This window comes from Pogona vitticeps, chromosome 4 (assembly GCF_051106095.1).
Source record: "Pogona vitticeps strain Pit_001003342236 chromosome 4, PviZW2.1, whole genome shotgun sequence".
In the NCBI taxonomy this organism is placed as follows: domain Eukaryota; kingdom Metazoa; phylum Chordata; class Lepidosauria; order Squamata; family Agamidae; genus Pogona; species Pogona vitticeps.
In genome coordinates this window covers 50,338,103-50,361,131 of record NC_135786.1, presented here as the reverse complement: position 1 = coordinate 50,361,131, position 23,029 = coordinate 50,338,103, and the positions used below count along the sequence as shown (strand labels likewise).

General features: G+C 41.6%; 1 protein-coding gene across 31 annotated transcripts in view; it reads right to left on the bottom strand.

Annotated features, from left to right (window-relative positions):
• PLEKHA6 (pleckstrin homology domain containing A6) overlaps positions 1–23,029 on the bottom strand; it is a 235,629-nt gene that overhangs the window by 75,009 nt on the left and 137,591 nt on the right. For 5 of the 31 annotated variants that reach the window (XM_072997334.2, XM_078391929.1, XM_078391921.1 and 2 more), the window contains exon 1: positions 1,582–2,035. The exons of the other annotated variants lie outside the window; for them this stretch is intronic. In XM_072997334.2, coding sequence (XP_072853435.2) covers positions 1,582–1,613 — 32 coding nt within the window. In that variant the 5' untranslated portion in view covers positions 1,614–2,035. Of the gene's footprint in view, positions 1–1,581; positions 2,036–23,029 lie in introns of those variants that run through there. 31 annotated transcript variants of the gene reach the window in all.

Genomic DNA, 23,029 nt, shown 5'->3' with positions numbered 1-23,029 from the left:
GAGAATCAGCCAGTATATAATTCCATTTTATATTTTGTTTGTACCAGCTTGGGTGACAATGTCATAAGTTGGTATCCAGAATGAAAGAGGAGTGAATTGTATGTTGCAAACTGTATTTTGAGGCTGCAGTTCTATGCACACTTAGCTGGGAATTACTCAGAAGGGCTTTTTACCTCTTCTTTGTCAGGTAGCTGTTTGGACTTTCTATTGATGCTGTTCCTTTTATCTTCTTGCTTTGAGTATGTTTATGGAAAACTCTTGTGCATATCTACTCAGATGTGTGCTCCACAAAGATACTTTAAGGAAGAAAATTAAAGGAACAAGAACAAAAAGCCCAAGCAAATGTCTGAAAAAAGTAATAAGGAAAGATACGGTAACTTGTCTGCTAGCATAGTTCCAATAAATACAAATACAAACAAGGCTAAGGACTTTGTAATGCTGGCAATGAGACATAAAATAGGCAGGTTATCATTACCTCCTACCTACAGACACACGCCAAGTTGACAGGGATATTTTGTATGGAAAGAAATATACTGTACACAAAATTTTGGCTATAACGACAAAATCAGTGCTGCTGCCAACTAATACAGGGATCAAAGAAATAACTTATTAGTATCTTTGTGAAACATCTTCCACAATAATGTTAAATCAAAAGTTTTGTTTAAAACCTCTGTCATCATTCCCAATTACAATAAAGTCTAACTACTTGTTATTTAATTCACTTCAGTTCATCCTTTCCCCCCCTATTTCTCCAACTGTTCTCTTCTCCAGTGTCAAGCCTTTCAGATATAAGGTCATCCGGGCGGGGGCCCATTTTAGCTTGTAAACAGCAAGATATATATAACTATTACAGTGTGTTGGAGCTTTTACTCGCACAACCACACCGAAGGATACCTCCTGTGCAAATCTGGCTCTTTATTATTTCAGCACAATGAGAAAAGCACTTAAAATCCGAGCTGTATTCTCTTTCAAAACTGAAGCAAGGTAAGGGAAACCTTAATCTGAGTGCACTTTAGAAAGCCTTAGGGAAACTAACTTTCCTGGAGTGGGGTGATACCACTGAGAGTATTATTCATGGACAAGTACTGCCTGTGGGAGACTCTCCCTCATCACTTCTCCCTCAGCCTTTTCTTCAGGAGAAGGGTTCTTTAATCAGCTCAGCCACAAGCAGGTTTGCCTTTTACTCTCAGGCTCTTTCCTCCTCCCTCCAGCATCCTTTGTAGTTGGATGTGGCTTCTGCAGCTCAGGCTGGCGTCCTGCCAACCACCCCTCCTTCTCCCCTCCTCCAGATTTCAGGGTTCGGCACCAGCGTAAGAAAGGAAAAAAAAAAACTTCCCCAGAAATCTCTTTAAAACATTTCCTTGGGAGCAGCTGCCTCCTCTGGTTCGGTTCCACAAAGTCCTAAGTTAAGCATCTGCTGTCCTGAGCACTGCAATGCAGCAGTCACCGACCGAGAGGAAATTTCCCAAAGCCATCCAAATACATCCACAGAAGACCCCCCCCTCCACAAAGTGGGAGGAACAAGGCCAGGGCCCACCACCTCCCACTATCGCACAGGCCGCGTCACCTGGGAAATCCTACCTGACCCGGCGGTCTGCACGAAACTTTAGCATGGTGGCGGGGTCTCAGGTGCAATCCCTCCTCACTCACACCAAACCATCTCCCTGGAGGGTGGGAGGGAAAGTAAGTCCTCCTAGCCAGTTCCTCTCTGGGTTTAGGAAATATGCCAGAGTGGAAAGTCTTGTGCTGGGAAGGACAGGGCTGTGGTGGTCCTATGCGCTTCCTTCATCTTCAACTTCTCTCTCCCCCTTGAGTTCAGGGAAGACAGTAGCTGTTCTCTTCCTTTTCCTTTTTCTGATTTCTGGGCAGGAGAGAGAAAATGAGAGAGCGAGAGAGAGAGATAGAAAGGCGGCTGCTCTCTCCCTCTCTCGAGGCACCAGGGTCTATCTAACCTAGTCCAGCCTCATCATTCAAACAATGCTCTCAGCCTCACATGCAGCAACAGAAGCAGCCAGCAGGCATGGAAAAGCGGGAGGAGGGGAGTGAGATTTCAAGCTCCGTCCTCCCAAGGAGAGAAAAGGTGAAGGATATATGGATACCGGCACGCGTCCAAATGCTCAGATGCACACACATGCACACACGCGCGCGCAGCAGGTGCAGCAGGAGACTAATTGTGTTTTAACCTGACCACAGTGATTCAGGAGCAAGGGCTTTTTGCAAAGGCTGAAGGTGAAGAGCACAAAACAGTGGCATTTTCCATCCTGACAGATTTTCGGGTAGCATAGCGCTCTAGTTCTAAAAACTCTTTCTAAGCAATCTCTGCTCTTAAGGATGCAACAATGACAATAGACATAAATAGAAAGGACTATGAAATAAAGATTTTCTACTGAACAATTACTTTATTTGAATTTGTTTCTCATCTTCTCAGTGGGGGTCAGAAAAGCAAGAGAATAGCACTAAAATATGCTGTACTTTAAAAGCTCCTTTTGAGACATAGTGAATAGATTTATGTTCCCGTCTTTATTTGAGTTTCGTACAATTTTTCTTTTGTGAGCCTGTTCTAGCCCACTAATGCTTCTTTAATGTCAAGCATCCTAATGTTCAGTTTACTAGACAATATTAGCTTTTATTAAGTTAGAATGATTTGACACCACATGAATGTGAAAAGGTCAGTAATTCTATTAGGACATTTTGTTGACCCTTCCATTGGACTCAGTCTGACTACATTGCTAATTTTCCCTTTCTTATTATAGTAACATTATGTTATTTTTTAAAATTTACAATGGCCTTTCAAGCCACTTTAAAAACTATCATAATCAAATAACTGTAAATAATAAAAATAACTAAACCTAAGCAGTATCATTACAATATAAAGTATAATACAGACATGAAATAAAGCAAAGGACCATGAGCAAAATATAATTTAATTAATTATTTGCTTGCCATCAAGTTAATTTTGACTTATGGTGACCTTTTTCAGTGTTTTCTAGATAGATAATATTCGCAAGGGGTTTACCACTCCCTTCCTCTGGGCATACCATGGGACTGTGTAGCTTCTCCAAAGTCAATTGTCTTTTATAGTTGACTTGGGATACAACGGTACCCAGTGTGACGCAGTGGATAGAATGATGGACTAGAACTGTGGAAAACAGGGTTCAAATCCCCATTTGGCCATGGAAATTCACCGGTGGAATAGAACTGGTAAAAACCACTCCTTAAATATGTCATTTAACTTGAAAGCTCTATTAGGATCATAATAATTCAGTTCTGACATCGTGGCACTTACTTAACTAAAGGATAGAGCAAAGATAATGTGGCTTGTAATTTCCTACTGTCTTTCTATTATATCAGTATGGAAGGCCTGATTGTCCAGCTCCAGCTGCCTATACATATTTTGGTAAACAGAAAGCACGGAATGCAGTGAAGCTTCTGAATCAAAGCATGCAAGATATGGGCTATGCATTCCTTAAACTCTGCAATTAAACTTTCAAGAATAGATAAGAAGAAATTCCTGGTGTACTAATCCACTTTTGCTCTTCAAATTCTACTCTTTTAAAAATTTATATACAGTCATTTTGCCAGTAATACCTGCTTTTATTATTATTTTTAATATATATAGTTAAACATCTTCCTTTTCTTCAAAAAATAATCGGGTATAAGGCTATAATTTTTAAAAAATCAACATCACAAACAGCAAATAGGCAACAATAATAACAAAGCCGCATCAAAACCATCCTCAAGAAGCAAGAAAAAAAACCATCAATAGCAACAAGGCCTTTGTTATCAAAGTCAAAAATAAAAAAGCACCAGTTACTCACATGAAAGTTCTCACAGAACAACAGTGTTTAACTTTCACATAACAGGATTAGAAATATTAGTCTCCCAGTCACATTCCACAACACTATCACCAACAAAGTTATAAATAGGGTTTGCATTTTGCTCTTTGGCTATGTACAGTTTTATTTTATTTTATTTACTATTAAAAGGCCCTGCCTGGTTGCTGTATGAAATTCAGTTAACAGGTGAGCATACAACAAGGCTGAAGAGGCTGAAGCACATGATAGGATATACGTATATGAAACAGCTAATGTAACTAGTTCCCAGACCATTTAGGGTTTTAAAGGCAGGAACTAGCATATTTTTCCCTTCTTTTCTCATATAGATGTCTTGCATTTGATAGATTCTGTATGAACTAGACAGAAAGCAGTATGGTATAGTGGACAGAATGACAAAATAAAACTAAAGAAGCCTGGGTTCATGTCCCTGTTCTGCCATGGACATTCATGGGGTAGGTGGCATTGTTAAACTACTACTTAACTATCTCACATATCTTGCCAACCCTATTAGGGGCACCATATACTGGATGAGATTTGACACTAGATAATAATGACACACAACAAATACTTTAAAATGGGCCAAGAATTGGGTAACTAATAAAAGTGTAAAACCAATGTTCTATGTTCCATTTTTTCATCCCTAGTCTAGTTGCAAAAACAAGGACCAACTGAACTTCCTGGACATGTTTAATGACATACACAGATACAGCAGATTGCAGTAGCCAATCAAGATACAGTATAAATGACCATGGCTAAATCAATATTCTTCAGGAAAATGCCATCAACTGATAAAATGGCTCTTTTGCACATTGCCACTTAACTATACAGAAATAGTGCCTGGTCATGGAAAACCCCCACACTGCAAACTAATTTCATTCATTCATTCATTCATTCATTCATTCATTCATTCATTCATTCATTCATTCATTCATTCATTCAAAATATGTTTGCCCTACCTTCATCCTTAAAGAGGACCCAAGGCAGCTTACATCATTAAAAGACAATGTTTAAAAGCTAAAAACAGTATGTACACAAATGTTTTAGAAGGAACAAACAAATATCACATTGAAAAACAGTAAAGAGAATCAACACAAAAAAAAAATACATTCAAAGCAACAAGGCACAACAATCCATTTAAAAAACCCTCTCAGACACCTAGTCACTAAGGGAAAGCCTGCCTGAAGACAGAGGTCTTCATCTGCTTGAAGAAGGACAGCAAAGATGGAGCCAGCCTGGCCTTCTGTGGGAAGGAATTCCAGAGTCTGGGAGCAGCAACAGAGAAGGGCCTCTTGCATATCCCTATCAAACACATTTTTGAAGGTGGTGGGACTGAGGGAAAGGCCTACCCTGATAATCTTAACACTTAGGCAGCCTCATACAGGGAGACACAGTCCTTAAAAAAGTTTGGGGCCACTTGAGGAGAAGTACAACTCCTTCCAATGCAGGTGCTGCACCTTCCTTTGAACTGACTGAGTCCCCTAGCCTGTCCATTTTATCTGAGGTAGAGAAACTCTTCTGACTCACATCTGGTGATGTTGGTTATCAGAGTGTTCCACAACAGACAAAAACAACATTCCAGCAATGCATAAAAACACACATCTGTGAAGACAGATTTGCTGCACATTGACTAGTAGTTATCAACCCATATTTGCCAGAGCAACAAGTGTAGTTAGAGGCCTGAATGGGAGGGTGCCTCACTTAAATGTTTAACATTGCATTATCATTGCATACACCCTTGCTCCAATCACACAACACCTGTGCATTGTAAAGCCACAGAATTACCCAATATCAAGAAGTAATTTGGTTGGACTCAGACTTTGCCTTCATAAAGCCCAAAAAGGTCAATCATGAAGAAACTGAAGAAATTTATCATCAATGTGAATCCTCTCATTTGTGAGTTGATGATATTTGGAAATAAATTAAGTAAAGAGGGAACTCCCTATTCAGATGCTGTAAAAACTATAGGCAGGCAGGCAGGCAGGCAGGCAGGCAGGCAGGTGAGAAGACAGTCAGAAAAATGCACATATATAGAATGCACAGTACTATACAGTTACAGGAGGTTGGTACTAGCTATCATGGCTATATCCTATGGAATTATGGGATTTCTTGTTTTCTAAGATACTTAGAACTCTAATTCTGTCATTCTAGGAAGTGCAGTACAGCTCTCTAATGGAAAGATCAGCACTGGAAGAATAGTGCATACACTAGCTAAAGGAAAAAAACGTGTTTTCTCAATACTAAAAGAACAAGCTGCTTTCAAAATGATGATAAACCTCATGTAGTTTACCCCATCCTCAGGTGCAGCAACAAAGAGGAGACTGGGACCTGTTGCTTCCATTTGCAATAAACAATAGTTTGCTGTTATGTCAAAACTTGGACAAACTGTAGTTTATTCTTAGCTATGATTTAATTAAATAAGAGAGCTCCAAAGTGGTTTTTGAAGCTTACGTCTTTTCATTAAGCATAGTTTAGGGTTCAGACAAAATGGTAAAATCACAGTTAAGTAAAGACAAAAGCGAAAGCTTCTGATCCTCTTACAGACATGCCAGAAAAGAAAGTGGGAGGAGGCACACGTGCCTCAAGACTCATTTATATAATGATGATATACACTTTATTGCTTACCCAACTGAAGTCCTTTTATTTGACATCTTTGGAAAAATATGAAAACCCTATTTTGGGAGAATAAGCCTGCATTCCTTACCACTAATGGGAAACAACTGTGCCTTTATTGGGCAATAATAAACAAAAAAAGAGAGATCATCTGGAGGAAACAGATTTCAATAAGCTTCATTAGTTCCAGCCTTCAAGCCAACATGGAAAAGTTCTTTTATTGACCCTATCACTGGCTGTAACCTTTCAAACAGTAACAATTTTTCAGTCACTTTTGCTAAGGCTTTGCAGTTTCAGAAGGTATGGATTTTTGTACTCTCTTCTTTGTTCAAAAACAAAAACAGTGAACTTTAAAATGCACCTTAACAAGTCTGTCTGATTAGTGTTAGCAGAGAAAAATAGTCACATTCAGAATAAGCAGGCTTGTAACGTTTATTCATTGCCCTTTGGAGTTTTACCAGAATACAACAAGGCAGCCCATGGATTGAATTATGTGCCTCACCCCAATGTTTCATGGGTGGGGCTGCTGTGATCATAAGCCATCTACATCCGGCAACAATGACTGACCTCATCATCTGGCTTTTAACTGATCAAGAACTCATCAAGGGTCAGTCCCTGGATCAGTTTTGTAGCTCAGCTCCTAAATGTGAGGAAGCACTTCTGGATTAATGCAGTGGTTTCATTTTCCTTATTCCTGAATAACCATAACTAGAGAACATCTGGAAGTAAGGAGAAGAGCTGTGGGGTGGCAGGAAGCAGTCCCCAAACAATCTGCAATCCTGCTAACTTCAGTCATCTCTGTCTGTAGCATATTGGGGCTTCACAGGATGATGGAGAAAGCCCTGCTTTGTCATGAGAGGTTAGGTTACATGAGTTTCTGAGAGTTACATATTCTGCTTTCATTGTAGCATCCGTCTTAGTGGAAGTGGACATTCAAAGGATAGCATGTTGCAGAACACACATTTTAGGAAATACAAGGAAAACTAGTGTGTATACCAGACCAAGACCACCCACATTATTATAATTCCATTCATCATGACATGGAAAAAAAATGATTTGTTTGAAATGTGGTGCTGGAGGAGATCTTTGTGGATACCCTGGACTGCCAGAAAGATGAACAAATGGACCCTAGAGCAAATCAAGCCCAAATTATCTCTGGAGGCAAAAATGATGCAACTGAGGTTGCCTAACTGTGCACATCATAAAAAGACAGGATCCTCTGGAAAAGACAATAATGCTGGGAAAAGTTGAAGGCAGCAGGAAAAGAGGAAGGCCAAATACAAGATGGACTGATGTGCAAAAGAAACCACAGACTTGAGTTTACGAACTCTGAAGGAAGGCAGTTGAGAACAGAACATTTTGGAGATAGCTCATTCATGGAGTTGCCATAAATTGAGGGCAACTTGACAGCACATAACAACAACATATCAGCAGCTTTCTGCAACCTGTTGCCCTCCATACTTTCATCCTAATCTGCCCTCATGGAATTTAAGAATGTTTGGAGTTGTAGCTTGAGACTTACCATCCTGTGCATATAGTAGGATGTAAAAGCTGGAATCCCCTTCACAGATTGCTGCCTTGTCATGGTGAAGGGGCTTGAGTAACTCAGGGAAGCTATGGGCTATGCCATGCAGGGCCACCCAAGACGGACAGGTCATAGTGGAGAGTTCTGACTAAACGCAATCCACCTGGAGTAGGAATTGGCAATGCCACTCCAGTATCTTCCCCAAGAATGCCCCATGATCAGAAACAAAAGGCTAAAAGATATGATGCTAGAAGATGGGCCCCTCAGGTCGGAAGGCATCCAACATGGTACTGAGGAAGAGCGGAGGACACATAGAAGTAGCTCCAGAGTAAATGAAAAGGTTGGGCCAAAGCCGAAAGGATGCTCAGCTGCTGACGTGCCTGGAAATGAAATGAAAGTCCAATGCTGCAAAGAAAAATACTGCATAGAAACCTGGAATGTAGGATCTATGAACCTTGGGAAGCTAGATGTGGTCAAACAGGAGATGGCAAGAATATACATAGATATCCTGGGCATCAGTGAACTAAAATGGATGGGAATGGGCGAATTCAATTCAGACGATTATCATATCTACTATTGTGGGCACGAATCCCATAGAAGAAATAGAGTAGCCCTCATAGTCAACAAAAGAGTGGGAAAAGCTGTACTGGGACACAGTCTCAGAAATGATAGAATGATTTCAATACGAATCCAAGGCAGACCTTTCAACATCACAGTCACCCAAGTTTATGCACCAACCACCAATGCTGAAGAAGCTGAAATTGATCAATTCTATGAAGACTTACAACACCTTCTAGAACTGACACCAAAGAAAGATGTTCTTGTCATTATAGGGGACTGGAAAGCTAAAGTAGGGAGTCAAGAGATAAAAGGAACAACAGGAAAGTTTGGCCTTGGAGTTCAAAACAAAGCAAGGCAAAGGCTAATAGAGCTTGGTCAAGAGAACAAGCTGGTCATCACAAACACTCTTTTCCAACAACAAAAGAGGCAATTCTACACATGGAAATCACCAGATGGGCAATACCGAAATCAGACTGATTATATTCTCTGCAGCCAAAGATGGAGAAGCTCTATACAGTGAGCAAAAACAAGACCTGGAGCTGACTGTGGCTCTAATCATCAGCTTCTTATAGCAAAACTCAAGCTTAAACTGAAGAAAGTAGGAAAAAACCACTGGGCTAGTCAGGTATACTCTAAACCAAATCCCTTGTGAATACACAGTGGAAGTGATGAACAGATTTAAGGAACTAGATTTGGTAAACAGAGTGCCTGAAGAACTTTGGACAGAGGCTCGTAACATTGTACAGGAGGCAGCAACAAAAACCATCAATATGCCAGCAAGTTTGGAAAACTCAGCAGTGGTCAGAAGATTGGAAATGATCAGTCTACATCCCAATCCCAAAGAAGGGCAGTGCCAAAGAATGCTCCAACACCCGTACAATTGCACTCATTTCACATGCTAGCAAGGTTATGCTCAAAATCCTACAAGGTAGACTTCAGAACTATGTGGACCGAGAACTCCCACAAGTACAAGCTGGATTTCGAAGGGGCAGAGGAACTAGAGATCAAATTGCTAACATTCACTGGATTATGGAGAAATCCAGAGAGTTCAAAAAAAAAATCTACTTCTGCTTCATTGACTATGCAAAAGCATTTGACTGTGTGGACCAAAGCAAACTATGGCAAGTTCTTAAAGAAATGGGAGTGCCTGACCACCATATCTATCTCCTGAGAAATCTATATGTGGGACAGGAAGCAACAGTTACACCTGGATATGGAAACACTGATTGGTTTAAAATTGGGAAAGGAGTACGACAAGGCTGTATATTGTCTCCCTGCTTATTTAACTTATATGCAGAATACATCATGAGAAAGGCTGGACTGGATGAATCCCAAAACGGAATTAAGATTGCTGGAAGAAATATCAACAACCTCCGATATGCAGATGATACCACTCTGATGGCAGAAAGTGAGGAGGAATTAAAGAACCTTTTAATGAGGGTGAAAGAGCAGAGTGCAAAAATCATCTGAAGCTCAACATAAAAAAAACTAAGATCATGGCCACTGGTCCCATCACCTCCTGGAAAATAGAAGTGGAAGCTATGGAGGCAGTGTCAGATTTAATTTTCTTGGGCTCCATGATCACTTCAGATGGTGACAGCAGCCACAAAATTAAAAGACACCTGCTTCTTGAGAGAAAAGTAATGGCAAACCTGGACAGCATCTTAAAAAGCAAAGGTCCGCATAGTCAAAGCTATGGTTTTTCCTATAGTGATGTACGGAATTGGGAGCTGGATCATAAAGAAGGCTGACCGCCTAAGAATTGATGCTTTTGAATTGTGGTGCTGGAGGAGACTCTTGAGAGCCCCCTGGACTGCAAAGAGAACAAACCTATCCATTTTGAAGGAAATTAATCCTGAGTGCTCACTGGATAGACAGATCCTGAAGCTGAGGCTCCAATACTTTGGCCATGTCATGAAAAGAGAAGACTCCCTGGAAAAGACCCTGATGTTGGGCAAGTGTGAGGGCAGAATGAGAAGGGGACGACAGAGGATGAGATGGCTGGACAGTATCATCGAAGCTACCAAGATAAATTTGACCCAACTCTGGGAGGCAGTGGAAGACAGGAGGGCCTGGTGTGCTCTGGTCCATGGGGTCATGAAGAGTCAGACACAACTAAATGACTAAACAACAACAAATAAATTAAAACTAATCCAGATAAGATAGAGATCCTATTGTTAGGAGGATCACTGGATTGGTTAGAGAGAAATTTACCTTGCATCAATGGGGTTACTATCCCTCTAAAAGATCTAGTATGCAGCTTGGGAGTATTCTTCGATGCAATACTATATGTGGCCAAGAGTGTCTTCAATTACAGTTTATTGCCCAGTTGCACCCCTACCTGCATAAGAAATGCCTAGCAACAGCAGTTCACGTATTAGTCATTTCAAAAATAGACTACTGTAACATTCTCTACATAGGGCTGCCCTTGAAAAACAACAGGAGTGTGTTCCCACACAGTCCTCTCAATTCATGTTATTAAAAGTTGCTAGACTGAGGGAGGCCAAAAAAGGTGAATATATGGAATTGTACCTTTTTAATTGTGGTCCCTGGTCTCTGTAATAAAATACCAATAGCAATATGCCAGACTCCTTCCCTCCTTATGTTTAGAAAGACTGAATTATGTAAAGCTTCCTTTAATAACTGAATCTGTGGGATGCTGTCAATAAGAACTTTTCAGAATTAATTCTGGATTTTTATAGGGTTATTTATATTTATGGTTATAATCATTCTCTGTTGTATCGCCATATTGTTTTTGAATGTTTTTTTTTGTTATTGCGGTGTATTAAAGATTTGTAAGTGGTCGTGGGCTATTCATATTCATATACCTGGGGATACAAATATGAATAGTGGCACTACAAGTGCCATGGAGGCCCGTTTCCTCCCCCCAGAACAGGCCAGTCCACTCACCATTCGCCATGCAGCGCTCGGCTCCATCATTGTCATCATTGTGCTGATCACGGAAGAAGCTTGCAAAGCTTACTTTGTTTTGTGATTGGTCACTGGGAGGCTAAGCAGAGACTTTATTTACAAGTGGGATTGCTTGACCATGGTGGTCTGCTGGAATAAAGTCTTTGGAACCCTGATTGATTTCAGCTCTTAATGACAAGCTATCAGTCACCCTGAGCTTGGTAAAGCAACAATCTCATGGCCTTGCTCATAATCACCTGGTTTATGAGGGATGTGGAGAGGCTATGCAGCTTCTGTCACCACCATTACATCCTAATACTCTGTAGAAGGAGGATAACTGTATAAGCAATAAATTCTTCCTAAAGGTAATATATGATTTTTACAAACAAAAGAGATCAGGTATCTGTTGCACAGACTGCAATGTAGCTACAACGCCGTACTATATGAGACTTCGATGTTGTTTTATTTCAATTTTCCCAAGTGTGGCATTCTTTGAAAGGAGGGTATTTATAGAAGACTAGATGATTCTTTTACCTTTCTACCTGCACAGATAATAAGTTACAGCCAAAGGAAATAGGGCTGACAGGTACAAGAAAGTCACCTTTAAAAAGAATTTATTACAGTACTTCTACAACTGCCTTCCTTTCTGCAGAGAATCTCAGGAAGGTGAGAAGGACATCTCCTTTCTCCAGTCCAGCTCCCACAAGACCACGCAACCAATGAATATCCTTGCAGTGTGACACATCCTTTCAGCCACAAAGAAGCATACATGCACAAGTCCTTCTCTCTTCCTTGAGAAAAGATGTCTCATAAAGGAGTTTCCAAAACAACAGTATTCATGGCCAAGGTCCATGCAAACAAGCAGACAATATGGTAGATGTTGGGCTCTCACCAGGAGAAAATCAATCCGTTTCATTTTCTCCTGTAATCTCATGCTTTAAAGTTTAAATGCATTGTCATTGTTTTTGTCCTAGACAGGAAGAAATTGGCACGCACTGCCAAATTCTTCAAAAACAAACAGAAACGAAATTCTTTCACTTTTGCACCCACCAAATTTAAGAAGTGCAGAAGTTTCCAAAAATGGAAAGTAGCCAATTATATCTGCACAGTGTGCAGGTGTTAAAGACTAGGATCCTCTCTGGAAAAAAAAGAAAGCAAGCGTTGGCAACTCTACTTTAGCAGTGCCGTAAGTGAACACAAAGGGATTCAAAGCTGGAATTCTAGAAGTTAAACAGTTTAAAGACCTGGAGTCAGATGTGCATTTTCAGCTTCTCTAGCATTTGAGGGATTTAAAAAAAACAAAAAACCTCAAATTCTTTCCATCATAAATATGAAGATATTTGCAAAGGTTGGTAAATTCTTATCAAAAACACACTGCTACATCAGAATTCTCACTCATTTCAAGCTATCTCTAGACTAGAGTATGTTCCAACTATAATCTCTTTTCTAGAAAAACAGACACAATGTGCTATCTACTTTATACCACAAGGGCCAGAAGTTCAGGTTATTAACCATGGCATTCTTGTTTCCTTCTGCTCCATGGCTGGGAACATACAATTCCTGCCCATTAGCTGATGCAATAAACAGCAATAACAACAAATCCATGAGTATGCACACCTGCTGATAGCAGTGTTTCAGAACTAGTTGAAATCTGCTGTACTTGTGAGATTTTGGTATTTTTCCTCTTCACTAACCTCACCATTTGCTATCTTTGATTTTTTGCAATTTTTAACAATTTCCTTCCCAAAATGTAACATACATCACCTCCTTCTCTTTAGGTGAAAAAAAAAGTGCCATGCGATGTTTAGTTATTCATCTCTCATGCAATATGTCATTTTTCTCCTGAAAGGCAACATCAAAAATCAAAGAATATTATGGAACTGATTAAGATATGCATAAACTATACAGAGGAGTCACAGCTGTATAGCAAATTTGCACATACAAAACATCACTCATAAATTGGAGGCTTAATTTCTAAATTCTCAAAAAATGGAGAAAAAAGCCTTCTGCCAGTTTTCTCCAACCTAGCATCTCCCAGATGTGCTGAACTACTGCTCATATTCTGACTGGGATTCTAGACATTGTACTGTATTTTAACACATCTGGAGGACACCAGGTCAGGGAAGAGTAACATATGAGATGTTGTTATCCAGAAAGCCAGAGCTAACTGAATTAGCTGTTATTATCTGCCACACTCTTCCATCAAAATGATTCTGAGAGAGCTTAATATTCTCAAGCAAAATGTAACACAAAAGCCCTTGGGGTATTGCCTCTGCCATGTGCTTAAGGCAAGGAATGAGTTGATTTCACCCAGAGTAAATTCTTGGACCTTTCATATTTCTATTCTTTGACTTCTCATACCTTCTATATTCCAGTTTTTGCTGCTAACAACAAGGCAGGGGACATCACAGCAGTGAACTAGCATCATGAAAAAATGAAGGGCAAGCAGGGTGGACAAAAGCAGAAGAAAGCAAAGCAAGAGTGAGGAGACGTGGTGCACACAGGACAGTTTGGAGGAAAAAAAATATGAACAACAATGGCATTGACAGCCATGGGCGTGTGTGTTTCAAAGTCTATTTTATGAATAAGCAGCTAACCAGAGTAACAGGGCAGGACAGGCAGAATACTGCTAAGGGAATAGGAGCTGAATCTCCAGCAGTGCAGACTGTGATCCTTCCATGGTTGTGTATTAATTGACTCAGCAACTACTCCATTAACATTTATATATGTCCCAAGGGCTATGTTTCTCCTGCGATATTCAGTACTCTGATTTCCTATTCTCATGAAGTTCCTGGACACCTCCACCTTCTGAATGTTTCAGCCTGCCAGATTTATCTCACCCAAAAGAGTGGATTAGCACTGTGTGAAATGCCCCACGAGGTCTTGGGAGGGTTTGGCAGCGGTTTCCCTTGTTTGCAGGAGGTGAAACATTCTGGGCAAAAGCGAGCTGAGAGCCAGCCAGTGGAGCACTGACAGCTTTTGGCATGCAGCTGGACCACCTCCCATCTGGGCCACCTCCGTGTGCCTTGCCTTTCTCCCTGACTCATAAGCTGTGGGCTGTGAACCTCCTGACATGACCCCCCCCCAGCTACAGCTGCCCCTGCTAATTACTCCTGTTGTTGGCAACTTGTGGGTGACTGAGGCCCATCTTTTAAACACTTTGTAAGTATAGAAACCAACATGTCAGGACTCCACTCTCTAGTTGCAACCATTTCCCTTCTGAGACTGTTCTAAGTCACATATCTGTCCTGCTCAAGCAGCATAAAAGCAGCAGCAGTGACAGATATGAGAAAGAGCGAGATAGCTGATCAGAAGAGGGCAGCTATCCAGAGGAGGAGACCTGCCTAGTTCCAAGGCAGCATATTGTTGGCTACCTCTATTACTTTTCTCCCTTGAGCTTGTCTTTCCTACTACATCAAGCATGCAACAAACCTCTACCTGTGTTTGGCAGCCAAGTGTAAAAAAGAGGGATGCATGGATGTGAGCAAGAGATAGAAAGTGTGCCATCCTCCCCAAAAGAACAAGTTCAAGTGAATGAGGGATGCATTGTTGGAGAGTTAATAAATCTGGATGACATAGAAGGAGGGAACAATAAAGCTGTGGAAGTATTCTTGGCAGAGGGTAGACAGGAGGGGGAGAAGGAGGAGCTAAAGTCATGGAGGTGGGACGAGATAAAAGAGGAGAGAAGGAGGTGGGGAGGAGTTAGAATTGAAGGACAAGGCAGTTCAGACAATAGAAACCGGAGCTGAGAGAGATTGAGTGGCGAAGCTAGTAAAAGATTTCCCAAATCTGATGAGTGGAAGAGGGTTGCTACCAGATCCACCGGACGTCCCTAAGAAAGATTAAGTGTGGAGCAGGAGGGAGATGGATTATGGGGAAAGTTCATTCTTCCATGGTCTTGGAGATGAAAGGGACACCATGTGGTTCCCACCCTTATCTCCCACGGTTGGAGGGGCAACGGATCAAGCACCCATGTTGTGGGACAACTTGCACAGTGTTGAGCGCACTCATACTGAACCCAGTGGGCAACTATACCCCTGGAGTGAAGAAAGTTTGAAAGATGTTAAAGAAGACAAAAATGTGAGAGGGAAACGTTATCTTGTGTTGACTGATGCTGAGTTGTTAGATCCCTTTGGTTTGGGAATAGTTGATTTTAGCAAAAATAAAGAACCGTTGTTTGTACCTTCTGCGTCATCTCCATCCGTTCTTCCCACCGAAACCCCTGGCCCGCCCACACTTAGGAAAGAACCCAATCACAGTGGAGCAGGGTTTATCCCATTGAAGAAGTATAGGGAAGTCCTCCCTCTTTTAAAACATATGCATCTTCCCGCTGGAGTTGTTTTTCTCCAACTTAATCCTTATCTGAGATTTTTCCCACAGCCTTTCCCTGAAGACTGCCATGGTGGGCAATAAGGTTTTTTGTTAACATGTCTGGAGAAAAATGCACCAAATGCCAGAATAGCAGTCTAGCACTAGCTTTACACCCAGAGTGGTGCAGTTTACAGTTTGTTTGTTATTGTCTGGAAACACCCTAGAACAGATGGCCACCCACTCATCGTGCTGAGACTCCTGCTAAAAAATATGCAGCAACTTAAGTTGCGCAGGTCTGAGCCCGCAGCAGGTGCTTCCCTCTGGTTACATCATGATTTCTTTGGGCAGAACTGTCTAGCAGGCAGATGTTTCTGTTCTGAGGGGGAAACATACTTAAAGAAAGGTCCTGTCTTTTGACATCTACGGGCCTGGGATGAGGTTTATTCTGGGCACCACATAGAAAATTTATGCATTAAAACTGGCTACTTCACTTTACTCCTTCAGGGAACCAGGTGGAATATGAGAAATAGGAACTGTTACAAAACTGTGTAATAAAGCCAGTGCTGCTTGGAAATCTGGAAAGAGTGTGTTGGTGGTTTGGTTAGTGTAAAAAGATTATTTGTAATGGCGACACTGGTACAAGACAATGCCAGATTTGTGCATAGTCAAAAAGAAAGGTTTGTGCTTGTGTGTGATGGAGAGTATGACAGGAAGGGCCCATAATTGTCATATGTTGTCAAAATTTTCTCCCAGTAGTTTTCACTCACCACTTATCATCACTTTTCCTTTGTTTTCCTCTGTCTCTGCTCACTCTTCCTGCCCCATGTTTGTTCATGGTATTAGTTTAGTTGCTGTGATGTCACATAAGCATTGCTTTGTTTTGCTTCTGGCAAAAATTGGGGGGGGGGAACGGGACGGCAACGGGCAATTGTAGAACATAAAGTCAAAGTCCAATAACATCTTTTGCAAAATTAACTTTAGTAGTAGAAAGGGGTGTGATCACATGGCAAGAACGGACCACATCTGGTGAGAGCAATCTCCATTATAGAGACCCTTCCATCCATCTGGGAATTCTTCCAGCCCAGTCCCAAGAAAGAGCAGCCTTGCCACTGGACCAAAATAGGTCCAGCTTGGGCACGGATTGGGGCTGGGCTAGAGTGCTAATGCCCATATGTTGCCTGATCACCAGACTGGAAATAGCTTGCACCAGACTGTGCCACAAGGGGTCCAAATGCAAGCTACTGTACTTCCCCATCTGGCCACACCCTAAGATGTCTTGCCAATTCAGTACGCTAGAAGAATCAGCAAGTATTAAGCAGACAAGCCCCAACACAGGATATAGGATGCAAGCACTAACATAGGTATCAATGAGCCATAAAGATAATCCTATTAGGGAGAAAGGGACTACTGTTCCTGCTCTTCTTGCTCTTATAGCTACGCAAATGTAATCCTTGCAATATAGGAGTAAGACCAACATCAAGCACCCTTTACATTTGGTAAAATCCAGTTGTTTTCAGATGAAACCCTTCCAGGGCAGACTGACAAAAAAGAACTCTGCCAATCCAGATGGTGGAGTTCAGGATGATCCCCCTCCCCCAGGACAATGAAAAAAAGGTTGGGAAAGCAAATGTGTATCTTATATGTGTTTGCTGCTGTGGCCCATTTTGGAAGGCTATTACACAAAAGGAGATAAAACCTTTCAACTATTATTTGCACCTACTGTATGTGGCAAACCACCCCTTGCCATCTGCAGTTACAGCACTGTTGGATCATAGTGTACGATATTATTTTAAAGGGGATGCCAACTCTGAGAGTCAAGAAAAGCTCCTAATGAAAAGGACAACAATCCAAAGTGCCATTCATGTTCAAAGGGCAAAGTTTTCCAGCTATGGATGTCCAGTGTCAGAGCACTGCATCCTCATGAAGCTTTCAATTGAATTATTGTCCCAGTTAGAACAGAACCATCAAATTGTCAACTGAACTGCAAATCAGTCCTTACATAAACCTGTTGATTTAATAGGTCTCCTCTACTCAGGATCAAGACATTAATGCCATGGTTTCATTTATTTATTTATTTATTTATTTATTTATTTATTTATTTATTTATTTATTTATTTATTTATTTATTTATTTATTTATTTATTTATTTATTTATTTATTTATTTATATGTAGTTCCAACCAACTGTTCCCAATGGATGGGATGGAATTGAGGCTGTAGTTTGATATATCTTGAGGGTATCAGCCCAAGAAAGGCTGTTTTAATCACATTCTACAGATAAAAAGTCATATCAAGAAAACAACTTCCAATTTTACAAACGAATCAGGCAGAATCCAAATTGGATTGATATGCTTTGCACAGCCTAACATGGCGATCTCTTCTGAAAATTCAATTTTACAAAGATAGCAATACGTGTGTTCCTTATTATCGGTAATGACTCTTTACTTATAAGGTAGACTGGAATAAAAATAGGGATCATCATTATTTTAAAATTCTCACAGGAGAGAATGAAAAAAAATGCAAAAGTTTAATCTGGGCAAGATTAAGAGGATTTTTTTTTTGAGAATGTTTCACATTTTCAAATATTTCTAGTGCTGTTTGTTTTTGTATATGTGCCAAACAACTGTCTTTCACAAACAACACCTTGCATTTTGCATGGCATTTTCATGATGTCTTAAGATACTCTTTTTGACTGAGGACAAGCAAATTTGAAAGTATTCATTACTTCCTTTGACAAGAATGTCATAAAGCAAACTGCAATTTCACCTTGTGTGAAAGGCATTTGCTACTTGGCAAGGGGTCCTACAGCTGAATTGATTTTAGGATTAATTAGTTAATTATTTTTGAGGATAATTACTCCTCTGAAATAAAACCTATTGGCTTTAATAAAAGTACATGCATTTTGGGGAAAGAAATCTGATATTTACACTGAAACTTCTCAGGATCTGTCTAAAAACAGCACATGCTAGGTTTTGAATAGGAAATAGTGCCCTTGGAAAAGGCGTGTGTGATCCTGCAGGGTTTCTCCAATAGACTCCTGAGGCCTACAGAGGGCAGAGTGGAGCATGGATGTGTTCTGCTGACAGCTCAAATTAATGTGGTTAAGTGACCCTGGTCAACACCCCTATGTATAGTGTATATACGCACACTAATGGAAACCATCCCTCAGAGCTTTCTCTCTTGCTGAAACGCCTAAGATTCCTGCATTGCCAAGATAAAGCCTGTCTGGAAGCAGAAGAAATATCAGCCAAGCTGAACCTCCCCCTTCCTCAAGATGAAAAGCCATCCTGGTAGTGGATCCTGGGGCTGTCGTAAAGGAAAAGTATGTTGGCGAGGAACTTGGAGTGCAAGCCCTTCTTTATCCCCTTTGCATTCCTGACTGGGCTTGCCTATCCAGTTCCTGCCAGGTCCATGTTATGGTGCTTCCCAGTATCACTAAAGCACAGAAATTCTTTCCTTTTGTTCTAGAGGGGGACTCAGGCCAAGATAACATTCCAGCAGCAAGGTTATATTAAAACAACAGCAGGGCATATCTCTTCCAGCTCCCAGCTGCAGCTGAGGCAAGGTGTTGGTCCCTGTTGAAGCAATGTAGAAGCCTATAATATTCATTTACTCATCTATTACATTTATGTCCCACTTGTCCTCCAATGAGTTCAAAGTGGTATACAAGCCTTCTTGGCTCCCCACTTTTTCTTCACCACCCAGTGAAGCAGATCAAGCTAAGAGTATCTGACTCTCCCGAACCCACCCATGACGTTTTATGGCCCACTAGGGACATGAATCCAGATCTCCTGAGTCCTAATCCTACACTAACGACTACAGCATACTTTCAGTAGCTCTTCTCGGCAGTGGCTGCATTGCAAGAGAGTGCTAGCTGAGCCCACTGTGCCTTCATCTGTTGGCAGGAACAGAGCTGGCATAGAGCGCACATGTGCAACTGTGAGGGTATGAGCACTCTTCCAGAGTCTGTTGTTTTGAGCTTGGGAAAAGATGTTCTTCTGGACTACACATCTCAGAATCGTCCAGTCAGAAACTCCCATGGCCATATTGGCTGTGGTCCAAAAAAAGCCACTTTCTCCAGCTTTGCTATTACTCTGCCAATCTCTGCCCAGGGATGAATATACAAATACAGTATCTCCTTTAGGAGTGGATGGTAGCCAACTGGTTCTGGGACCTATCCATCCTTTAAATTCTCTGCAGTGCTTTTAGCAATCGCATCATGGGGGCATGGGGAAAATTAAAATGACATCTGGTCTTCATCACAGCATTCTTATAGTTATTGCTGGCCAGCAGGCAGGTAGGTCTATGAAGATGGGGGGGGGGGGGACAACTGGAGGGCAACTTGGAAGAGGGATCACACAACCATAGGCCTGAAGAAGGGGTCCCACTCCTGGGAATCCTTCTCATAAAGGCAACGGATGGAACAGCCCATCTTGGAGCAACATCTGGTCAATAACACAGGAGAGGCCCTGATTGAATGACCCCTCTTCCCCCACAAAAAACACAAAAATTCAGTCTCTTAATCTAGAAAGTGTGTCTCTGTTTTTCAAGACGGTTGTAAACCACAGGGGCCAGGATGGCTGGAAGCCAAACCAATTTTGAGTGTTGGCTTCTTTCTCCTTTGTTTTCATATCCTTTTCCTTGCCTCTTTCTCCTTCCCCCACTTCAGAATACCTAGCACTCCTCTGATTAAAGCACTGTGAGCCTACTGGCCTGCATTTCACTGCACTCACTGCAGCGCTTCTGACAGTGAAAAGCCGATGGCATTAATCAATGTAAGAGCTCTAGGGATGCAGGGGTTAAGCCTTTCCTGCCTCTTATCAAAACCTGACCTGTATCCTGGAAACGTGCTGGCACCTGGTGCCTTCCACGGCGGAGGGAGGGAGAGGAATAGTGATAGGGATCTCCATGTTTCTTGCTCTATTTAATTTTCTTTGCCAGTTTAAAAGAAATAAGAATATAGCCACCCACTGAGATTTCTGTGTCAGAAGATTGGAATCTAGACTCGCTTGCCTATGACATCTTGGTCAACACACAGAGCAGATAACAGAAAGATCCATTGCTTTAAAAGGACAGATCTTTAAAAAGTCAGCCAGAAAGCCAGATTGGAACTGCCCCAGGCAGAAAGGAGGCATGTAACTGTAAACTCAGACCTTCATTGACTCCTTCCATTTGTTTAAAAAGGAGGCTGGAACTCATTAGCACATGATGGAGAGAAGTACTGCATGAAATCAGGAACTGTGCCTGAACCCTCAATAGAAGCTAAAATGAGTGAACTTACTCTGGGAGCATCATGAAAAGACAAAAACCCCAGGAAGAGACAACAGTGCTAGGAAAAGTTGAAGGTAGTAGGAAAAGAGGAACACTGAGCATGGCATGGATTCAGCCAATAAAGAAACTTGTGGCATTTAGTTTGCAAGAGCTGAGGAACCTCTTAATGATAGGACTTTTTGGAGGTCTTTGATTTACACTGTTGGAAGCAGCCTGAAGGCACATAACAACCTGAATGAAAACCATCGGGTAAGAGACTGTAGGACACACAAGGCTTCTTCAGAGATGAGGGAGCTTTTCCATAGACTCCCTTCTATTTACAGAACCTTTGAGCATCCTGTAATCAATTGGTGCATCACTGATTACACATGAACATTCATGAACTGAAAAGTTCAACTGAAATTTTTTACCACCAGAGCTTGGAAAGTTTGTTCCCTTAAAACGGCCACAGTGTCAGAGGGCTGGAGGATAGCACATGTCACACCAGACTTTGAAAAGGTAAGGAGGAGGGACCCAGAGAACTACAGGCCAGTTAGCCTAATGTCTGTTCCAGGGAAGATGGTGGAAAGCCTCATCCAAGATAAAATCTGAAAACACACAGGAGAACAAGCCTTGCTGAGGGAAAAAAAGCATGGCTTCTGGAAGGGCAAGTCTTGCCTCACAAACCTTTTAGAATTATTTGAAAAGGTCAACAGGTACATGGAAGCAGACTAAACAGTGGATATTGTCTATCTGGATTTTCAGAAAGTGTTTGACACAGTCCCTCACCATAGGCTGCTGAGAAAACTCCGCAGTCAGGGTTTAAGAGGGCAGGTCCTCTTATGGATCAAGAATTGGTTGAGAACCAGGAAACAGAGAATAGGTGTCAATGGGCAATTTTCACAATGGAGAGAGGTGAAGAGTGGTGTGTCCCAGGGATCTGTCCTGGAACTGGTACTTTTCAACCTGTTCATAAATGACCTGGAGACAGGGATAAGCAGTGAGGTGGCCAAGTTTATAGATGACACAAAACTTTTCTGTGTGGTGAAGACGAGAAGGGATTGTGAAGAGGAGCTCTCCAAACTAGGAGAATGGGAGGCAAAATGGCAAATGTTTTTCAGTCTAAGAAAATGTAAAGTAATGCAAATTGGGGCAAAAAAAAAATCAAAAGTTTTTTTTATCAGCTAATGGGTTCTGAGCTGTCCGTGACAGATCAGGAAAGAGATCTTGGTGTCGTGGTGGACAGCTTGATGAAAGCGTCAACCCAGTGTACAGTGGCAGTGAAGAGGGCCAATTCCATGCTACGTATCAATAAAAAGGGGATCGAAAATAAAACAGTCAACATTATAATGCCATTGTACAAAATGCTGGTAATCTGCGCCTGGTTGGCACACCTCAAAAAAGACGGTAAAGGTAACGGTAAAGGTTCCCCTTGACAATTTTTGTCCAGTCGTGTTCGACTCTAGGGGGGTGGTGCTCATTCCCGTTTCCAAGCCATAGAGCCAGCGTTTTGTCCGAAGACAATCTTCCGTGGTCACATGGCCAGTGCGACTTAGACACGGAACGCTGTTACCTTCCCACCGAGGTGGTCCCTATTGATCTACTTGCATTTGCATGCTTTCGAACCACTAGGTTGGCGGGAGCTGGGACAAGCGACGGGAGCTCACTCCGTCGCGTGGATTCGATCTTCTGACCCTGCAGCACAGGCGTCTGCAGTTTAGCCCGCAGCGCCACCACATCCTAAAGACATAGTGGAAAAGAAAAAGGCGACTAAATGATGACTGGACTGGGGCACCTCCCTTATGAGGAAAGGCTACAGCATTTGGGGCTCTTTAGTCTAGAGAAAAGGCGCTTGAGGGGGGACATGATTGAGACATAAAATTATGCAGGGGATGGATAAAGAGAGAAGCTCTTTTCCCTCTCACACAATACCAGAACCAGGGGACATCCACTCCAATTGAGTGTTGGGAGAGTGAGAACAGACAAAAAGGAACTATTTCTTTACCCAGTGTGTTGTTAGTGCTCCC